The sequence below is a fragment of the Brienomyrus brachyistius genome, unplaced genomic scaffold (assembly GCF_023856365.1).
Source record: "Brienomyrus brachyistius isolate T26 unplaced genomic scaffold, BBRACH_0.4 scaffold65, whole genome shotgun sequence".
NCBI lineage: Eukaryota > Metazoa > Chordata > Actinopteri > Osteoglossiformes > Mormyridae > Brienomyrus > Brienomyrus brachyistius.
Window position 1 is genome coordinate 91,573 of NW_026042340.1, and position 21,985 is coordinate 113,557.

General features: G+C 51.4%; 1 protein-coding gene across 2 annotated transcripts in view; it reads right to left on the minus strand.

Moving 5' to 3' along the window:
- The window catches only part of LOC125725372 (contactin-associated protein-like 2), a 256,318-nt gene that overhangs the window by 21,164 nt on the left and 213,169 nt on the right, over positions 1-21,985 (minus strand). For both annotated transcript variants that reach the window (XM_049002234.1, XM_049002235.1), the window contains exons 16-19: positions 18,544-18,714; positions 8,499-8,717; positions 3,453-3,689; positions 525-722 (exon numbers count right to left, since the gene is read on the minus strand). In XM_049002234.1, coding sequence (XP_048858191.1) covers positions 525-722; positions 3,453-3,689; positions 8,499-8,717; positions 18,544-18,714 — 825 coding nt within the window. The remainder of the gene's footprint in view (positions 1-524; positions 723-3,452; positions 3,690-8,498; positions 8,718-18,543; positions 18,715-21,985) is intronic.

Genomic DNA, 21,985 nt, shown 5'->3' on the forward strand with positions numbered 1-21,985 from the left:
AGTCAGGGGCCCGGGGCACCTGAGCACCGCAGAGCTTTCGTTTCATTGCATTTGCTTTCTCAAGGAACACATTGTTTGAAGCACTAGGTCTGGAAGCACCGTGAAGAGCGTGAAGTTATTTCTGAGAGACACTGGCCATGGCTTGTAAAAATCTCCCGATTGGAAAAGCGATTTAAACCACAAAATTTGTTGTTACACCCCCTGGACTGCACAGCAGACGAGAGATACCGTAACAACAATTTAAATGGTTTGGGATGTTTCTCCTACGTTCAAAATTGCCATTTATTTCAGTCAATCAGCGCTTCAAAAAAAATGTTCACAGCAAGTTGACCCACGAATGGCTGATGGTTCAGCCTGGTGATCCACGTTTTCTCCTTGAATCACCAGTGTCACTTTGGACCTCTGCCCCGAGCCACTCCTTCTTCATGCCCCTCCTTATTTAAGCCCTGCCCCTATAGGCCACACCCTCACCAGGCCCCACCCCATATAGGCCACACCCACTACCGGCCCCACCCCCTTCTCACCATTCTGCCGCAGCACCACGGCCAGGTAGTCCTGTGTCCTGGAGCTGATGTAGACCAGGATGCTGGGCACACTGGACGTGCTGAAGCTGAAGGACAGCTCCTCCCGCGTCAGGTTGGTCTCCCGGGACGACGCCGCAGCCAGCTCGGACATGAAATTATACCGAAGAAAGGTGCCTGTCTCAAAGAAGGCCCCCACATCTGCGACACACACACAGACAGACGGAGTCAGAGTCACGGCATCAGCGGGATTAGCATGGAGGCATACTGAGGGCACCAGCAAGCTGACGACATGCAGGGAAACAGGACCAGTGCATCTCAGCGAAATTACAGTAATGCAGGAGAAGAGCCGAGTGCAAAGCCCTTCACCACCTCATGACCACCGTGAACAGGGCAACCTGCTCAGCATCATTTATATAAGCAAGATACATTATTCATTAGCCGGCAGGTGCCAGAGTAAGTAAGCAGATTACGCAGAAACGGTCATACGAATGACATTATCCATCCTGGAAATGGTAGCTGCTTTGTGTTACTCATCTTTGACATTCACAGAGTATATCTGAATATCAGGCAGACATTCCCCAAAGAAAATCCAAATGCTTGTAGAGATCTGTGGAATAGTGGCCCAACGGCATAACGGATGTAAATAATGACTGGATGGACGCCATACTGTGCGGAATTTCAGGAGAAAGAAAGCAGGAAGGAAGGAAGCCGTGGATGCTGGTGTCAGGGAATAAGCAGGTGATCTGCTGCCGAAGATTATCAGTCGCGTCGTGTCAGGCAGCAGAATGTTAGGGGGTGACAGTGCTGACTACAACAGGCACAGAGAGGACAAGCGTGAAGGCTGGGGAGCACAGGAGCAGCTTGTGGATCAAGCCACAGCGTGTCGGTCTCTGGGGGTCTTCGGCGTCCTGTCTGCACTGCCTGGTGCATGCGGGCGGGAAGGTGTGCGGAGACCCCCTCTGTCACTAAGATAAGATGTGCATCCTGCCGGTATTTCATTCCACCTGAGGTGACACAAGGGGGATGTACAGCGAGGATCTGAGTCCCATGTTATGGAGATGAGGGGTGTGATCCACAGAGAGCTGTCTGACCAGCTATATTCAGACAGGAACGTGTGAGAACGTGCATTAATATGTATCGTGCGTGAGAGCAGATAGGCCTCTGCTGCTGACCCCTGGCTCAATGAGAGATGACCCCCCCTCCGACAGACGCCCCCTAGGGTGTGGAGGACTGCATTGATATGTATCGCGTGTGAGAGCAGATAGGCCTCTGCTGCTGACCCCTGGCTCAATGAGAAATGACCCCCCTCCGACAGACGCCCCCTAGGGTGTGGAGGACTGCATTAATATGTATCGCGCGTGAGAGCAGATAGGCCTCTGCTGCTGACCCCTGGCTCAATGAGAGATGACCCCCCTTCGACAGACGCCCCCTAGGGTGTGGAGGACTGCATTAATATGTATCGTGTGTGAGAGCAGATAGGCCTCTGCTGCTGACCCCTGGCTCAATGAGAGATGACCCCCCTCCGACAGACGCCCCCTAGGGTGTGGAGGACTGCATTAATATGTATCGTGCGTGAGAGCAGATAGGCCTCTGCTGCTGACCCCTGGCTCAATGAGAGATGACCCCCCTCTGACAGACGCCCCCTAGGGTGTGGAGGACTGCATTAATATGTATCGCGCGTGAGAGCAGATAGGCCTCTGCTGCTGACCCCTGGCTCAATGAGAGATGACCCCCCTCTGACAGACGCCCCCTAGGGTGTGGAGGACTGCATTAATATGTATCGCGCGTGAGAGCAGATAGGCCTCTGCTGCTGACCCCTGGCTCAATGAGAGATGACCCCCCTCTGACAGACGCCCCCTAGGGTGTGGAGGACTGCATTGATATGTATCGTGTGTGAGAGCAGATAGGCCTCTGCTGCTGACCCCTGGCTCAATGAGAGATGACCCCCCTCCGACAGACGCCCCCTAGGGTGTGGAGGACTGCATTGATATGTATCGTGTGTGAGAGCAGATAGGCCTCTGCTGCTGACCCCTGGCTCAATGAGAGATGACCCCCCTCTGACAGACGCCCCCTAGGGTGTGGAGGACTGCATTAATATGTATCGCGCGTGAGAGCAGATAGGCCTCTGCTGCTGACCCCTGGCTCAATGAGAGATGACCCCCCTCCGACAGACGCCCCCTAGGGTGTGGAGGACTGCATTGATATGTATCGTGTGTGAGAGCAGATAGGCCTCGGTTGCTGAAGACCCCTGGCTCAATGAGAGATGACCCCCCTCTGACAGATGCCCCCTAGGGTGTGGAGCACTGCATTAATATGTATCGTGTGTGAGAGCAGATAGGCCTCGGTTGCTGACCCCTGGCTCAATGAGAGATGACCCCCCCTCCGACAGACGCCCCCTAGGGTGTGGAGCACTGCATTAATATGTATCGTGCGTGAGAGCAGATAGGCCTCGGTTGCTGACCCCTGGCTCAATGAGAGATGACCCCCTCTGACAGATGCCCCCTAGGGTGTGGAGCACTGCATTAATATGTATCGTGCGTGAGAACAGATAGGCCTCGGTTGCTGAAGACCCCTGGCTCAATGAGAGATGACCCCCTCTGACAGATGCCCCCTAGGGTGTGGAGCACTGCATTAATATGTATCGTGCGTGAGAGCAGATAGGCCTCGGCTACTGAAGACCTTTGGCTAAATCAGTCGCTGCAGGACCAAGTGCCAAGTGCTTAACTAGCATTTCATTTAATCCACGCTAGGAGATTGTAAAGTGCAAAGTCACTTCCTGCTGACGCTGTCATCAAACACGGTACGTAAAACCAGGAGCAGCTCCAGTAGCTGCTGATCTCCACGCGCACGATTAATAATCACGGCTCCGTTAGACGATGCGAAGTCAGGCCCTCTTTGGCTCGCAGACGGACGGCACACGGAGGTCACCTTTGGTGCAGAAGGTGCCGTCGAACGCCGTGTGGCTGCAGTCACATGAGTAGCCGTTGTACTTCTCCACACACTTTCCCCCGTTGCGGCAGTACGTGCCGAAGCTGCTGCAGTGGCCCGAGCAGCCGGGCTTCACCCCGGGTGTGACCTTTGCCCTCTCCTCTAGGTCGAGGGTCACGCCGTTCATCTTCAGGGAGCGGATGCAGCCCAGGAAGCCTCTCTGGCCTCCAGCGGCACCTTCGATGAGAGAGGGAGGGAGAGATTGTCACAGGGTTTGCAGAAAACGGCTTACTAAGAATGTTAAAGGGAGTTAACGAGAAAACGTTCTAGTAGAAGGGATAATTAAATTGACCAAAGGTGTATGTTGACGCGCTGGTCATACCAGGGTTTGCAGCTCTCATGCATCTGGTGTAACCCTTTCAGGCTCTGCTGCTCATCCAAGAAATCGTACCGCAAATGTATATTAATCCATTATAAACTTATAATTAGCTACATCAAAAGCAGTGGGACGGTTTGCAAACCTTACAGACTATTTACAAGGTAATAAAACTGCTACATACATGTAAATGCAAGTGCAGACTTGTATCACATTGAAAATGTCACTCCAGCCAGCCGACCACAGTTGGCAGCCTTGGATATGGACACTTAGCATAGTGAAGTGGCGTAAATCCACTAGCAAAGTGAGAACTGAAAGCATTGCGCTCTTTCTGAAGTTTGGAACACAGCCCCCAAATCCAGGCACTAATCCTTTGTGTCAACAGACGTGGGACACAGAGAGATTAACTTCTGCGACCTTTCGCTGTGACTGTGTGATCCTCACCTTCCGAACACACGGGAGTCACAGCACAGTCTGTGAGCTCAGGCAGACATCGAAGCATTTAAATGGGCGAATCACAAATGCAAGGGCAATAGATCAGACCCAACCATGAAAAAAAATTCTACGCTTTAGCTCAGTCCCAAGCAACCGTCTTTACATATAGCTTAATTATGACTCACGGGGATTTAGTGATAAAGAACTTTGTATGCAAGGTTTGTAGGTTCAAATTACATAATTTTTGGGGTCTTTTATAACTGTTCAGAGAAAAAGCAAACAAAAGCAGCAAAACAAAATAATAAAGTGTATGTGAGACGTGTCTCGATGCCTGAAGTAGCTGTTATGGTACAAGTACTGCTTTAAGATTCATTTAATTCACTTTGTGCACAGAAAAACAAATCATTTCAATCATTTGACAGGAGAGTGAAACAAACCCACTTGCAGGGACCGATTTTCTCACCTCCACAAAACAGATGAGATTAATATCATAACACTGCAATTACACTGTTTATACTATTAATGCTTCACTTCGTACACTCACAGCGGCGGGCTCCCTCGTGCTATCGGCACAGCTTCACTGCTCTCTAATTAAGCTTGGAGGGGCCTCCTAAGAGAGTAGCAGGCCATCGATGGCAAGCACAGTGCTAAAACGCTCTAGAAATGATTGGATCACCTAATTGATGTACGTAGGTAACAACATAATGAAATTGTATGAGAAAATGTTACTTACTGTCACTTCAGTGAACATTGCGACGCAATAAAAGCTAAACTACTGTCCTCACAGGGTGTAACCTGTGACACAGGGAGGTCACCTACAGTAATATCTTCACAGGATGTAACCTGGGGCACAGAGAGGTTACCTACTGTGCTCACAGGATGTAACCTGGGACACAGAGAGGTCACCTACTGTCCTCACAGGATGTAACCTGGGACACAGAGAGGTCACCTACTGTCCTCACAGGATGTAACCTGGGGCACAGAGAGGTCACCTACTGCCCTCACAGGATGTAACCTGGGACACAGAGAGGTCACCTACTGTCCTCACAGGAAGTAACCTGGGGCACAGAGAGGTTACCTACTGTGCTCACAGGATGTAACCTGGGACACAGAGAGGTCACCTACTGTCCTCACAGGATGTAACCTGGGACACAGAGAGGTCACCTACTGTCCTCACAGGATGTAACCTGGGGCACAGAGAGGTCACCTACTGTCCTCACAGGATGTAACCTGGGACACAGAGAGGTCACCTACTGTCCTCACAGGAAGTAACCTGGGACACAGAGAGGTCACCTACTGTCCTCACAGGATGTAACCTGGGACACAGAGAGGTCACCTACTGTCCTCACAGGATGTAACCTGGGGCACAGAGAGGTCACCTACTGTCCTCACAGGAAGTAACCTGGGACACAGGGAGGTCACCTACTGTCCTCACTGGATGTAACCTGGGACACAGAGAGGTCACCTACTGTCCTCACAGGAAGTAACCTGGGACACAGAGAGGTCACCTACTGTCCTCACTGGATGTAACCTGGGACACAGAGAGGTCACCTACTGTCCTCACAGGATGTAACCTGGGACACAGAGAGGTCACCTACTGTCCTCACAGGATGTAACCTGGGACACAGAGAGGTCATCTACTGTCCTCACTGGATGTAACCTGGGACACAGGGAGGTCACCTACTGTCCTCACTGGATGTAACCTGGGACACAGAGAGGTCACCTACTGTCCTCACAGGGTGTAACCTGGGGCACAGAGAGGTCACCTACTGTCCTCACAGGATGTAACCTGGGACACCGAGAGGTCACCTACTGTCCTCACAGGATGTAACCTGGGACACAGAGAGGTCACCTACTGTCCTCACAGGATGTAACCTGGGACACAGAGAGGTCACCTACTGTCCTCACAGGATGTAACCTGGGACACAGAGAGGTCACCTACTGTCCTCACAGGATGTAACCTGGGACACAGGGAGGTCACCTACTGTCCTCACTGGATGTAACCTGGGACACAGAGAGGTCACCTACTGTCCTCACAGGAATGTGAAACATGGCGAGCACGCAATGCAACCCGGGAGACAGCAAGAGGCAATTAACAGATGTGAGAAACATGCAAGCAATGTAACTACTGCAAACAACAACTCACAGCAAATACCGGTAAATTACGCTATGAATCGAAATAAAAGCAATTTATTGCATCTTACATTATTCTCAAAGCTTGACGCAATAAACAAGAATATTCAAATAAAGTGATAATCAAATGTGCAGCTTCAGTGAGGCGCACATGCTTGCTTATGGACAGAAATAAAAAATGCAAATGCTAGCTGAAGGTGTAAAAATGAAGAAGAAGAGTGTGCAGAGGAGAATGTAAATGAGAACGTTCGAGGAAAGCGACTGTGGTCCAATTCCGAGGGATAAGTGTGGAAATTAACATTAGCTAAATAATCTGAAGCTGCAATGCTAGACAGCCCAACTTGTACTTTTTCCATTTGGATGGACGCAATATGAAAAAGTGAGCGTTGGGTGAGCAGCGAGTCTGACGCCGGGATGCTGGCAGGCCCTTGGCGGGGATTATAAGCGGCGTCTTGCTCATAAGGACCAGGCACCCTAAGCTTTTCATTTCATGTCTCATTATGCAACTTTAACGTCGCCGTTTTTGATGTAAGAGCACAAAGTCTTAATCTCAGTAGAATTAATACTCCAATGTGTCTTTGTGTTGATGGCGCAGCCATTATGCAAATCCGGAGCGATTCTGCCAAGCAAATTAGGAAGTTTTCTGGTTCTGAAAGGTGTCGGAAAGTAGGAGGTCGCTGCCGCTGAGCGACCGAAGTTTCCTGTTGCCGCCCTGGAGTTGCGTTACATACGGCGCGCAACACAGACGAGGGATTTTAAGGGGAGTCTGGGGATCGCAGAGAAGACAGATGGAACTTTTAATGAACCTCTTTCAGATTCTGAGGAGTTTTTAATCTCTCTGTAAACACGAGACGCGAAGATCCATGGTCTGCGGAGGACGTCTCACCTCAGAAAACCTGTTTTCAGTCAAGTCTACGAATGTGAATACAGGCTTGAATCCACCCGACCCCCTCACACTGAATAATTTGCCACGATCCGCCTCCGCCTTGTTCCCATTTGGCCAGCAGGGGTCGCTGCTCATCACCTTGTTGCCAGTCCCTTCGCACCTGTCTCTCTGCCGCCTTGTATACATGTGCCCTTCCTCACTGTGTGCCTCAACTCGGTCAGTGTCGTCGGTAGTGTGGTGTGTCCACATGTGTCCCAAAGATGCTGCATCTGGGTCGTGTTCCAACTGACCTATAATACTTTAAAGATTATTACTGCAACATCTAAAATATCAATTTATTTACTAAGATATGGATTTTATTTCTCATTCCTCAAAAGGTTGCTAGTTTCAGGTGGGTAACATAATTAAGAGGAACTACATATGATGTCATTTGATGAATTCTCAGTAATTCTGGTCAACAGTACTGGCCTAAAGTATGCGGACACCAGCATGTCCAACGTCTCAGTCAGAAACCAAAGATATTTTATATGGAGACAGGCACGCCTTCCTGACATAACAGCTTCCACTCTTCCGGAAGCCTTTTCACGAGATGCTAAAAGAACATTGCTGGTGGAATTTACGTCACTCCCCACAATAGTGCCCATACTCCGATTAATAAATACAGTCATCAGAACTGATTTCTGTAATGGCAGAAACGGTAGATGCAGGAGGGAGAAGGAAATGCGTTGGAGAGCAATGAGTGCAAATGCAGAGAATGGCACAGATCGGATGCGCTGAAGCCATTTGGCTGCAATTACCGTAGCCTTGGTTGCTGACAGCATCGTAATTCTACTTTCCCCGGACTACAGCTGAGCCTCGACTTGCAGCAGTGGAGTGTGGAGATATGAGTAACCTCCGAGAACCTAACAGGCCACCACGGCCTGCCAGTGAAACGGCCCCGTTGGTTGAGTGAAGACAAGCCCTCCGCAGATATGTGGGCCACCTCCATTTTGTCACCTCCATGCTCCCTGGCATTGGAACGGTCCACCAGCAGGAATGGAGGGGGGGGAGACTGTACATCCCTATTTCTCCAGGCGCAGTGTGAAGTCCTGTTCCTGCACTTTTAAAACTCTGTGGCATCACCCACACCAGATTTCACCGTATGGCTGAACCACTCACCTGTACACAGTACGTCAGCATCAAGTCAGCGAGTCACATGACCCTGCCCCCCCCTTACCCACGTAAAGCTGGCTGTAGAGCTCCAGGCGGGTGTGTCCCTGGGGTGGCGCCGGCCGCACCTCCCGGTTCTTCTGGTCCAGCTGCAGGACGGCCTCCTTGACGTTGCGCTCGGCGCTGACCCGGTGCCATTGGTCATCGTCGAGCGGCGTGGGAGACCGGACCACTAGCTCCACGGGCCCATTTCCCACGTCAAAGGAGAAGGAGACCGTGGTGGGGGCTGAATTTTTGGGGTGGGGGGGGGGGGTTGGGGTGGGGGTGTAGGAGCACAGTCAGGACCTCCTGCATCTGCAATACCTCGCGATAATGTTATCAGTGAGGTTCTTACACATGACATCATTTAGCAGAGACTGTTATCCAAAGTAACATACATTTTTTTGGAGCAATTTCGGTTACAGGTCTAATGGTGACATCACTGTGTTGTCCACGAGATTTGAAACGGCAACCTTCCGAGACTGTAAGTTCTATCTCCGAGGGCCACAATCCACCCACAAAGTAAAACAAAAATCACAGAATTTACTGCCACGCCCAGCTCGTACGATCCTCGTGTGTGCCACGCCCAGCTCGTACGATCCTCGTGTGTGCCACGCCCAGCTCGTATGATCCTCGTGTGTGCCACGCCCCCTGATTATCCACATGTGCTCCCCCTATCGTACCCAGCTGTGTCCGATTATTTTCGCCCAGTCCTGTCTATTTCAGTCCACGTCTTGCCTTCGTTCCTCGTCCGTCATTGATGTTAGTTCTACTGTTATGTCCCGTACTACCCGTCCCTTTAATAAAGCCCCGTTTTCCCCGTATTCTGCCTGCCTGCCTGATCTTTCCTGCCCGCCTGCACGTCCAAAAACCCGCGATCCTGACATTTACAGTATTTAGCATGGAAATCTCATTTATATTACTTTGACTCTCTTAATTGTAGTGCTTCTGCATTTTAAACCACTACTAACCCTTGTGTCCTTTGTAACATTTTTATATATATATATTAATATAATTTTAGTTACGTTTAGTAAATTTTAGTTTTACAATCATACGTGCACAAACTCGGGAGTGATGTTGCAGTCATATCAGTGCCAAAGGCATCCCTGCGTCTTGGTTGATCTGAGGTCCTGCAGTGTGTCAGGACTCTCATTTCTGCAGACAGGCATGTGGAGCTGCTTTACATCTCAGCTGGAGATGAGCCGGACTTATTTGCAGTCCAAAGACAAAGTGAAATCTGCCAGGAGAATTCTGTATAAGAAAAAAGAACTTAACCGTACAATAAAATAACAGATAAATCTCACTGCACATCAACAGAATATCACCAAGCATGACGAAATACGACGGACATTCTGGTGCCTTTGCAGGGGTGGGGCCACAGGGGAACTGGCCCCTGCCGAAAGCTGATTGGCCCTCAGAGTGCTCCCTCGCATGTGACTAATCGATTTAAAACACATCATTGGTGAATAAGAAGTTTGGCCCCTCTTTATGAATTAAGGCCTCTCGTATGCCACCCTGGGCCACTTAGTGAAAAGTGACAGTCACACCCCAGTCCACTAGGGGGCGCCCAGGAAGGAAGAACGCTTAGGACATGAGGATCATTAATGTGTGGCTGCACGTTGTTTCTTTACTTGTGCAGCTGTGTCCTGCGAATCATCTTGTCCAGCCTGTTCTTTTCAGCTTGCCACCTGGAGCAGCTTGAGAGCCCCCCACCACCAATGAATGCATGCCCCCAGGCGGCCATGTCCGCAGAGCCACCATCGTGGGTGCCCCTCCCCAGCTCCCCCCTGCCGCTCGCCTCCTCTCTTCAGGGAGCCATTTGCCCGCTCCTCCCCCCAGGAGGCGGCTCTGCAGTCACGTCATGTCACGCCCCGGGGGGCCTTAAATCCACACAATCACCCTGATTGCCGAGGCCATCAGCACATGCTGACATTTAGATGTAGGGGATTATAGCAGCTATAATCATGTCCCCAGCCTGGATCCCATATCCCCAGCCTGGATCTCACATCCCCAGCCTGGATCTCACATCCCCAGCCTGGATCTCACATCCCCAGCCTGGATCTCACATCCCCAGCCTGGATCTCACATCCCCAGCCTGGATCTCATATCCCCAGACTGGATCTCACATCCCCAGCCTGGATCTAACATCCCCAGCCTGGATCTAACATCCCCAGCCTGGATCTCATATCCCCAGCCTGGATCCCATATCCCCAGACTGGATCTCACATCCCCAGCCTGGATCCCATATCCCCAGACTGGATCTCACATCCCCAGCCTGGATCTCACATCCCCAGCCTCGATCTCATATCCCCAGCCTGGATCTCATATCCCCAGCCTGGATCTCATACCCCCAGCCTGGATCCCATACCCCCAGCCTGGATCTCATACCCCCAGCCTGGATCTCACATCCCCAGCCTGGATCTCACATCCCCAGCCTGGATCCCATCCATTTTGGGCCTCAGCTGTGGCCTGGGCTCCGTCCCCCATCCTCTATGAGTCCTGAGTGCTTCCCATGGGCCGGCAGGTCATGGAATTAGTGGCCATCTCTGAGGTAAGAGCGATCGATGGGCTGGCAGAGCCTCCCGCTCCCACCACCCATCCGCTTTCCCCTCTTCCTCACACGCGCTGGGGAGGCGCAGGTGCAGAGCACAGGATCCAGCCCTCAGGCCTCCGGTGGCTGGAACTGGAATTGCGCCGCTCCATTCTGTGGTCCGAGCCCTTGTACTCTCCCGCTCCCCAGAGTGACGTCTCCTGCCAAGACCAGCAGCATCCTGCCAGCTCAACATGCAGACAGCTGCCAGGTAATCCAGGTGGCGTAGCGGGCAGACGGAAGCTGGACCTGATTCAGATAGGGCTCACTCTGCCCATTACAAACAAGCAAAGTAGCTAATGACAAGTCGTAAGCAACTTAATAAATTAAGCTAAATTAATAGCTGACCTGCTGAAATGTTAATCGCTTGGAAGCGCATGCAGGAGATGATGTATGTGAGAAATACAATGTCCAGTCTCAGACATCAGCATAAGGTCAGCGACAAGACATTTTCAGATGCAGACAGAAGGAAGAGTATTAGAGGTACGCCGAGTGGAGTTCCTGGAAAAAAACGGAAAAATCCTTAGAAGGAATGAAAGCGGCGTTTAATTATTTTAGGTCCATCGAAGCAATTCAGGGCACTTAGCTGTGTCACTAAGCTGCCAAGGAGAAGGTCTGCTTCCAGGATGGATAGGCTGTCTGCATTAAACAAGCTAATACATGATACTCTTTTCATGCACCAGTAAATTTCGGGAGGTCATAAGCAGATCAGAGCCGCAGAAACTTTTCAGAAGGGAAGCATACAACAGCAGAAAGTGCATTTATAACATTTAAATGGTCTGCACTGTATTATTCAACTAAATAAGACAACAATTAATTAAACAAGACAACGAGTAGAATGCGTGGGCACAGCTCTGCTCTGCTACCTTTCTCTGTGCCACTCTGTGCAGCTGATAAACTCATACGGCTCTGCTCTGCTACCTTTCTCTGTGCCACTCTATACAGCTGATAAACTCACACGGCTCTGCTCTGCTACCTTTCTCTGTGCCACTCTGTACAGCTGATAAACTCACACGGCTCTGCTCTGCTACCTTTCTCTGTGCCACCCTGTGCAGCTGATAAACTCACACGGCTCTGCTCTGCTACCTTTCTCTGTGCCACCCTGTGCAGCTGATAAACTCACACGGCTCTGCTCTGCTACCTTTCTCTGTGCCACCCTGTGCAGCTGATAAACTCACACGGCTCTGCTCTGCTACATTTCTCTGTGCCACCCTGTGCAGCTGATAAACTCACACGGCTCTGCTCTGCTACCTTTCTCTGTGCCACCCTATGAAGCTGATAAACTCACACGGCTCTGCTCTGCTACCTTTCTCTGTGCCACCCTGTGCAGCTGATAAACTCACACGGCTCTGCTCTGCTACCTTTCTCTGTGCCACCCTGTGCAGCTGATAAACTCACACGGCTCTGCTCTGCTACCTTTCTCTGTGCCACCCTGTGCAGCTGATAAACTCACACGGCTCTGCTCTGCTACCTTTCTCTGTGCCACCCTGTGCAGCTGATAAACTCACACGGCTCCGCTCTGCTACATTTCTCTGTGCCACGCTGTGCAGCTGATTAACTTACATGGCTCTGCTCTGCCACCTTTCTCTGTGCCGCCCTATGCAGCAGACACACTCGAACGGCTCTGCTCTGCCACCATTCTCTGTGTCCCCCTGTGCAGCTGACAAACTCGCATCCTCTTACATTTTGTCCTTACCAGCTCGCAAATGGCCACGTGGAAAACCTTCTGGAGATGGAAGATAATTAACAACAGCAAGCAAACCAGAAGCTCTCTTAATAAATAATTAATCGTGGAATAATTTCGAAAGTCGATCATGTTAATTAACCGGCATAAATAGGAATGTACAGGCACAGGAGTGACAAATGTGTGGATTCACAACAACAAACAACAAATGTATTTTTGTATAGCGCATTATCACAACATTACATCGTCTGAAAATGCTTTACAGCATCCATACCCAAAGCCCCCAGTGAGCAAGCCAAAGGCGACAGTGGCAAGGAAAAACTCCCAAGAAGGAAGAAACCTTGGGACCAGACTCAAAGGGGGAGCCCATCCTCTAGGGGTCAGCAGGGAGAGTCAAATCAAGAGAAATTCACAGGGATGTACAGGCACAGGAGTGAGCAGTGTGTGGATTGACAGGGATGTATAGGCACAGGAGTGAGGAGCGTGTGGATTCACAGGGATGTATAGGCACAGGAGTGAGGAGCGTGTGGATTCACAGTGATGTATAGGCACAGGAGTGAGGAGTGTCTGGATTCACAGGGATGTATAGGCACAGGAGTGAGGAGCATGTGGATTCACAGAGATGTACAGGCACAGGAGTGAGGAGTTTGTGGATTCACAGGGATGTACAGGCACAGGAGTGAGGAGCGTGTGGATTTACAGGGATGTATAGGCACAGGAGTGAGGAGTGTGTGGATTCACAGGGATGTATAGGCACAGGAGTGAGGAGCGTGTGGATTCACAAGGATGTACAGGCACAGGAGTGAGGAGCTTGTGGATTTACAGGGATGTATAGGCACAGGAGTGAGGAGTGTGTGGATTCACAGGGATGTATAGGTACAGGATTGAGGAATGTGTGGATTCACATGGATGTACAGGCACAGGAGTGAGGAGCATGTGGATTCACAGGAATGTACAGGCACAGGAGTGAGGAGCGTGTGTATTCACAGGGATGTATAGGTACAGGAGTGAGGAGCGTGTGGATTCACAGGGATGTACAGGCACAGGAGTGAGGAGCATGTGGATTTACAGGGATGTATAGGTACAGGAGTGAGGAGTGTGTGGATTCACAGGGATGTATAGGTGCAGGATTGAGGAATGTGTGGATTCACAGGGATGTACAGGCACAGGACTGAGCAGTGTGTGGATTCACAGGGATGTACAGGCACAGGAGTGAGGAGTGTGTGGATTCACAGGGATGTATAGGCACAGGAGTCAGGAGCATGTGGATTCACAGGGATGTATAGGCACAGGAGTGAGGAGCGTGTGGATTCACAGGGATGTACAGGCACAGGAGTGAGGAGCGTGTGGATTCACAAGGATGTACAGGCACAGGAGTGAGGAGCTTGTGGATTTACAGGGATGTATAGGCACAGGAGTGAGGAGTGTGTGGATTCACAGGGATGTATAGGTACAGGATTGAGGAATGTGTGGATTCACAGGGATGTACAGGCACAGGAGTGAGGAGCATGTGGATTCACAGGAATGTACAGGCACAGGAGTGAGGAGCGTGTGGATTCACAGGGATGTATAGGCACAGGAGTGAGGAGCGTGTGGATTCACAGGGATTTACAGGCACAGGAGTGAGGAGCATGTGGATTTACAGGGATGTATAGGCACAGGAGTGAGGAGTGTGTGGATTCACAGGGATGTATAGGCACATGAGTGAGGAGTGTGTGGATTCACAGGTATGTATAGGTACAGGATTGAGGAATGTGTGGATTCACAGGGATGTACAGGCACAGGAGTGAGGAGTGTGTGGATCCCACAGCGATGTATGCTTGTATATACTGAGGCAAAACAGAATAAACACTTATAAAACAAGCCGATATGTTCATCATCCCTCTGGCATGTTTACTGACAGCCGGAGATGAGGTTCTTTCATTACTGATCACAGTCACAGGGAAGTCTATGCCCAGTGTCATGTTATAAACGTGTTGCAATCCGCATTTGAATGATGTCGGAAAGGCCGGCTGCGTCCAGACACAGGGGAGTCTGAGACAGACACCAACGTCAGGAGAAATTAAAATCTGGGCACGATCTGGAGCGACTCCAAATAAGTAAAGCAAAGAGTGCTGGAGAAAACAGCTTCACTCCAGATTAAATCACATTTCCCCTCAAGAGTCATGGACCCCCGGGGGCAGGCGGGCCGGGTGTATAAAACATGAAATATGGATCTTAATAAATCATTTCTCATCCAAAATCTGAAGCTCAGTCACGCTTTTGAAAATTCCATGAATATTCAAAGGCACCTTTATGTGCCTGTAATGAGGTCCACCCTGGGATGGGACACTCCCTGGACGGGGTTTGGTACAGCAGCGGGGGAGGGGGCTACCAGGCGGCAGCACTGCCAAACCTCTACCGTCAGCAGAGGGCGCCAACACGTCTTTCAGCAGTGAGGAAGCTGGTGAAAGCTGATAGCCGGAAACCGCGGATCACAGTCGGCTTTTCACCGCGGGGCTCTGGTGGTGCGGAGGGCACAGCTGTGCAGGTTTCACCATGAAGGTGAGAGTCATCAGTATGTTCCAGAGTGGTGCCCATCCGAACCAGCAGTAGGAATAAGAAGATCGCATTAAGCGCCAAAAGTCTTCTTAATGCACTATTAAAGTCGCATGCCGTCAATTAAAACCTTCTTGGCATTCAGTCAATAAAAGACAGAGAGAGAGAGAGAGAGAGAGAGAGAGAGAGAGGGAGGGAGGAGCGAGATGCTCACTTTTGTACGGCATTTATCTTCCTACAAGGCACTTTAGGAGTTAAAATGTTAACTGCAGGCCCAGAGACAGAGGGGGGACAGAGGCAGATCCGTGTCTGTACCCAGGGCAGGTGAGGCAGACGGCAGGAGGGCCAGAGGCAGAGGGGGGACAGAGGCAGATCCGTGTCTGTACCCAGGGCAGGCGAGGCAGATCCGTGTCTGTACCCTGGGCAGGCGAGGCAGACGGCAGGAGGGCCAGAGGCAGAGGGGGGACAGAGGCAGATCCGTGTCTGTACCCAGGGCAGGCGAGGCAGACGGCAGATGGGCCAGAGGCAGAGGGGGGACAGAGGCAGATCCGTGTCTGTACCCAGGGCAGGCGAGGCAGATCCGTGTCTGTACCCAGGGCAGGCGAGGCAGACGGCAGGAGGGCCAGAGGCAGAGGGGGGACAGAGGCAGATCCGTGTCTGTACCCAGGGCAGGCGAGGCAGATCCGTGTCTGTACCCAGGGCAGGCGAGGCAGACGGCAGGAGGGCCAGAGGCAGAGGGGGGACAGAGGCAGATCCGTGTCTGTACCCAGGGCAGGCGAGGCAGACGGCAGGAGGGCCAGAGGCAGAGGGGGGACAGAGGTACATCCGTGTCTGTACCCAGGGCAGGCGAGGCAGACGGCAGGAGGGCCAGAGGCAGAGGGGGAACAGAGGCAGATCTGTGTCTGTACCCAGAGCAGGCGAGGCAGACGGCAGGAGGGCGAGAGGAAGAGGGGGGACAGAGGCAGATCCGTGTCTGTACCCAGGGCAGGCGAGGCAGATGGCAGGAGGGCCAGAGGAAGAGGGGGGACAGAGGCAGATCCGTGTCTGTACCCAGGGCAGGCGAGGCAGATGGCAGATGGGCCAGAGGCAGAGGGGGGACAGAGGCAGATCCGTGTCTGTACCCAGGGCAGGCGAGGCAGACGGCAGATGGGCCAGAGGCAGAGGGGGGACAGAGGCAGATCCGTGTCTGTACCCAGGGCAGGCGAGGCAGACGGCAGGAGGGCCAGAGGCAGAGGGGGGACAGAGGCAGATCCGTGTCTGTACCCAGGGCAGGCGAGGCAGACGGCAGGAGGGCCAGAGGCAGTCCTGGGGCTCTTCTCCAAATACCTCAGCCCTGAGCCCTGATTCCCTGGGCAGCACTGAGAACTCAGAGGGACAGAGATGTCCATACACTGGCCCCTTCATGCATTTCTGGAGCAGCACAACTCCCCCAAGGCTGGTATGCGGTTAAGGTGAGGCTCGTGGAAATAGTCTACCACAGTAACACATACTACATGTACAGAGAGAGGCTCACAGATTCAGTTTACAGTGGTACCATGTACCACCCGTGCGCAGTGTGGCTCACCGATGCAGTTTACCACAGTAACATGTACTGCCTGTACGCAGTGCACCTTGTGGATACTGTTTACCACGGTAACATGTACCATTCGTGCGCAGTGCGGCTCACCGATGCAGTTTAGTGTGGTAACACATATCATTTGCATGCAGTGTGGGTTACTGCTGCAGATTATCACGGTAACACATATGACCTGCACACAATGTAGCTTATTGATGCAGTTTACCATGGTAACATACCACCTGTGCCTGGTGTGGCTTGTTGATACAGTTTAGCGTGATAACACATACCGCCTGCATGCAGATATAGCTTTCTGCAGTTACACATACTGCCTGTGCACTGGGCGGTTCACTGTCCCAGCTGGCTGCTCCCTCTCCATCGCAACACGAGGTCTGCCTGTCCAGCTCGTGCTTCTACAATGTGACATGCCCCCTGCTCCTCTGCCAGTGCACCATTAAAGCAAAAAGGAGGTTTCATTTTTTTCTTGAGTTGGACTGACGAACGTGTGCGAATGTGTGGTGGGGGGGGGGGGGGGGGGGGTGACTCAGAAGCCCGGTGGATACGGGGGAGCATAGATGATAGATGGAACCGATTAGACCCCCCCAGCCCCTGCATCTGAAGCAATGGAGTAGGATTACAGAGAGAAGGGCTGTTAGGACCCTGCCCCAACCCCCCCCACACCCCCGGGGGCGGCACTGCCTAAGACTCCTCCGGGAAACTCACGTGGTACGTTAGCCATGAACGGCCAGCCTGGGTAAGTCCACTTAGACGCGCAGAATGCAGACGATAAGCACAGGGACAGCATTCCTGGCGTGTTTGTTCACAGCGAGGGGCGCTGAGGATGCGGGGGATTGCTGGTGGGCCCCCGCTGCATGGCCTGCCCCCGCTGCATGGCCTGCCCCCGCTGCATGGCCTTCCCCCGCTGCGGGATTATGTCACGCGCTGGATGCGAGGTTGAACAGAGCCACATCAGCAGTCAGGACAGCGAGGCCTGTTTCGGAGCGATACCGCCACCCCTCCCGCCGCCATAAGCCCGCGCGTCTCTGTGCGACCGTCACTGGAACACCACGGTAATGGATCTGGCCTGTAACTCCTCATGTTCCGGGTCACCTAACGGGACGCTGGCGCCTGCTGAAGCCGGGCTCTGCCAAGCCCTTCAGGCGGAGCCAAGAATTACGAAACAAGTACTATCAATGTCACCACTGATACAGCTCATATACATAAGCAGCAATGCAGAGTCTATGCAGGGGAAGGAGAACTAATGCAAATGACCTTATTTTACTGGACAAAGAACCTGCATAAACCTACTCTCTCATCCATCCATCCAAGTATAGGACACAAATAAGATAAGATAATCCACACAGATATACATACATATACAGACACAGACCCCCCCCCCCCCACACACATGACCAGGGGCTGCATTTAACCCCCAGTCCTGTACTGCACTGTCAGGCCAACCTGCCACCCCCAGAGCAATTAATAAGTCAGTAATTTACATATTGATTATTAATAATTATATCATTTAACATTATAGCCCTGAGGCAATAATCTTTTCATTTAGATCATTTTTAAGTTGTAGCTTTCTTTTTGTATTTACTTAAAAGAAAGTCAATAAATGATTGATAGTCAGCCAGAAAGATTTGTGAAAAGAGCAGCACAGCTGGAGATCAGAGACAGTGACATCTGGAGGGGCAGATACTCACACTTCAGCTCCAAACGGATGAAGTCCGTGTTTCCCAGGTTCTCCAGGAAGACGCCATACGGCGAGGAAGTCTTGAAGTAGAAGGAGATGTCGGCGCTGGTCTCGCCTTGGAAGGTGGAGAAGTGCAGGTAGGACGAGGGGGTGGTGAAGGCCGCCGCGTTCCAGTAACTCCCTGCCACACCAAAAGACACGTGAGAACGTCACCCCGTGCCGGGAAGCAATGCTTCGGTGTGCAGTCAAGGGCTTTACTGGCTGGCAGTGACAGGATCAGGCCGGATTTCAGCAGCCACAAGCGCAGAAGGTCTGGCCTCCTCCTGCAAAAGCAGCCTGACACTGGTCAGCATCAGAGCAAGCACTGTGCACTGCGAAATGAACAAGCACTGCGAAGGGTGAGCACTGCGAAAAGAGTGAGTACTGCGAAAAAGCGGGCCCCACAGTGCAGGATCCTCATTTTTATCGCATAGTTTAAACAGACAACAAACCATTAAGCTTTGAATAAAGAATGAATGTTCCGATGAATGTTTGCTTCTAAAACAAAATACCGACAGAGTTGATGATCCTATTATTTACGAGAGCTCACTAAATGATTCTGCATTCCAAGTATTACAAGAAATTCGGTTCACTGGCATGTCTCTGTGCTCCATCAATGGACACAATTAGATTAGTTATTTATATTTGAATGCATCAATGGGTTGGATAAAGACTCTTGTGAAAAACATATAAGACTAACCAGCTTTTCCTCCCCTAATTATCCCAAGAATAAAAATCACCCGAAATGAGGCTTTGTCTCTGTCTTTTTTTCTGACCTCCTTGCGACCAATTTTCCCAGTGCATCCGGAAAATCCATAATTCCGGAGATCCACTCCCAAAGGTAAACTAATGATTTAGCATGAATACAAACACCCGCAAGGGTAAGAGCCCATTTCCCATTTATCCATCTTAATTTCCGAGTCAGGCGACTGCAGTCCGATACACTTCCTCCTGAATTTTTGGTTCGAAGACGGCGGTTCATGGGAATAAAGTGTGAGTCCGCATTAAGCAGCACGTGAGAACAGCTCTGCACGGCTGCTTAATGTGAGCATACACCGCATTCGGAAGGTCAAGGCAAAGCATTTAAAACAGAAGGGCAGGCAGTCGCAGGAGATCAGGAGGCGGTCAGCGCAGATTCATGGCTCCCCTTATAATGAAAAGCATAGGACTAATGAGGGACATCTGAAAGGTAGCGGAGGACGGTAATGAGGGGCATCCTTAAGTCAGCAGTGGATGGTAATGAGGGGGATCCTTAAGGTGGCGGTGGATGGTAATAAGGGGCATCCTTAAGGGGATGGTAGACAGTAATGAGGGGCATCCTTAAGGGGATGGTAGACAGTAATGAGGGGCATCCTTAAGGGGATGGTAGACAGTAATGAGGAGCATCCTTAAGGGGATGGTAGACAGTAATGAGGAGCATCCTAAAAGGGATGGTAGACAGTAATGAGGGGCATCCTTAAGGGGATGGTAGACAGTAATGAGGAGCATCCTTAAGGGGATGGTAGACAGTAATGAGGAGCATCCTTAAGGGGATGGTAGACAGTAATGAGGAGCATCCTTAAGGGGATGGTAGACAGTAATGAGGAGCATCCTTAAGTCGCCAGTGGACAGTAATGAGGAGCATCCTTAAGGCAGTAGTGGACGGTAATGAGGGGCATCCTTAAGGCAGTAGTAGACGGTAATGAGGGTCATCCTTAAGGCAGTGGTGGACGGTAATGAGAGGCATCCTTAAGGCAGTGGTGGACGGTAATGAGGGGCATCCTTAAGGCAGCGGTGGACGGTAATGAGGGGCATCCTTAAGGCAGTGGTGGACGGTAATGAGGGGCATCCTTAAGGCAGTGGTGGACGGTAATGAGGGGCATCCTTAAGGCAGCAGTGGACGGTAATGAGGGGCATCCTTAAGGCAGCAGTGGACGGTAATGAGGGGCATCCTTAAGGCAGTGGTGGACGGTAATGAGAGGCATCCTTAAGGCAGCAGTGGACGGTAATGAGGGGCATCCTTAAGGCAGCAGTGGACGGTAATGAGGGGCATCCTTAAGGCAGCAGTGGACGGTAATGAGGGGCATCCTTAAGGCAGTAGTGGACGGTAATGAGGGGCATCCTTAAGGCAGTGGTGGACGGTAATGAGGGGCATCCTTAAGGCAGTGGTGGACGGTAATGAGAGGCATCCTTAAGGCAGCGGTGGACGGTAATGAGGGGCATCCTTAAGGCAGCGGTGGACGGTAATGAGGGGCATCCTTAAGGCAGCGGTGGACGGTAATGAGGGGCATCCTTAAGACAGTGGTGGACGGTAATGAGGGGCATCCTTAAGACAGTGGTGGACGGTAATGAGGGGCATCCTTAAGACAGTGGTGGACGGTAATGAGGGGCATCCTTAAGGCAGTGGTGGACGGTAATGAGAGGCATCCTTAAGGCAGTGGTGGACGGTAATGAGGGGCATCCTTAAGGCAGCGGTGGACGGTAATGAGGGGCATCCTTAAGGCAGTGGTGGACGGTAATGAGGGGCATCCTTAAGGCAGTGGTGGAATGGTAATGAGAATTGCCCTTCTTAACCAGCCAAGGCCAGGGCCAAATGTCAGCCTGCTTGCGGGGGCACAGCAGGCAAAAATAACCTGCGTATCCCTGTCCAACTATCTACCACGGGAACAGTGTGCAAAAAAGAGGACCATCTGGTCACGTGATGCGGAGCCTGCACTCCATATTGACCTTCCCTTCTCAACGAGTTTCTTCTTGGAGAGAAGATAGGGACCAACCCCCCCTCCCCCCATTAAACATATGCAAATTAAGCCTGAAATACACAGCATCTGCAGGACGCTTCTCTTTGGAAATACACAGCCGATCCCAGAGCAACCAGAGCACCCGTCCCGATGTCTTCAACCATCTGTATGTGACAATATAATCCCGGCTGTGGTACAGCACTGAGGACACAAAACAAACTTTAGAGCCCCACTGGGGGGTGCCGGCTTATCTGGGAAGCCCAGAAACCGCCTCAGTAATTATCTGGCACCCGCTGCCGTCAGACCGGCCTGCGTCTCGCCATTTCCAGCCATTGTGTCCCCCCTGCGATTCCGCTATTTGGTCCCTCTTGCTTTATGAATCAAAAACTGCGTCCATATATGAGGACAGAGACAGCTTAGTGGGATTACGGAGATTTATTTATCTTTCATTTTAATTAAACAACTGCAGGGGCTTCTTGCCTGCGTGTAATTTCACACAAACCGTGTTTATTCCAGAATACGAAACGGAAAACATCACCATGTCCATAACGACGCAGCCATGCCTGTCGGTATGCTGAGGCTAATTTAGCGTATTTTGCAAACAGCGTGTTCTGGACGATTCTGTGCGAATCCTTCTGGAGATACAGGGCAGAGATGGGGGGGGGGGGGGGGCGAGATGGCAAGGCCTGCTGGGAA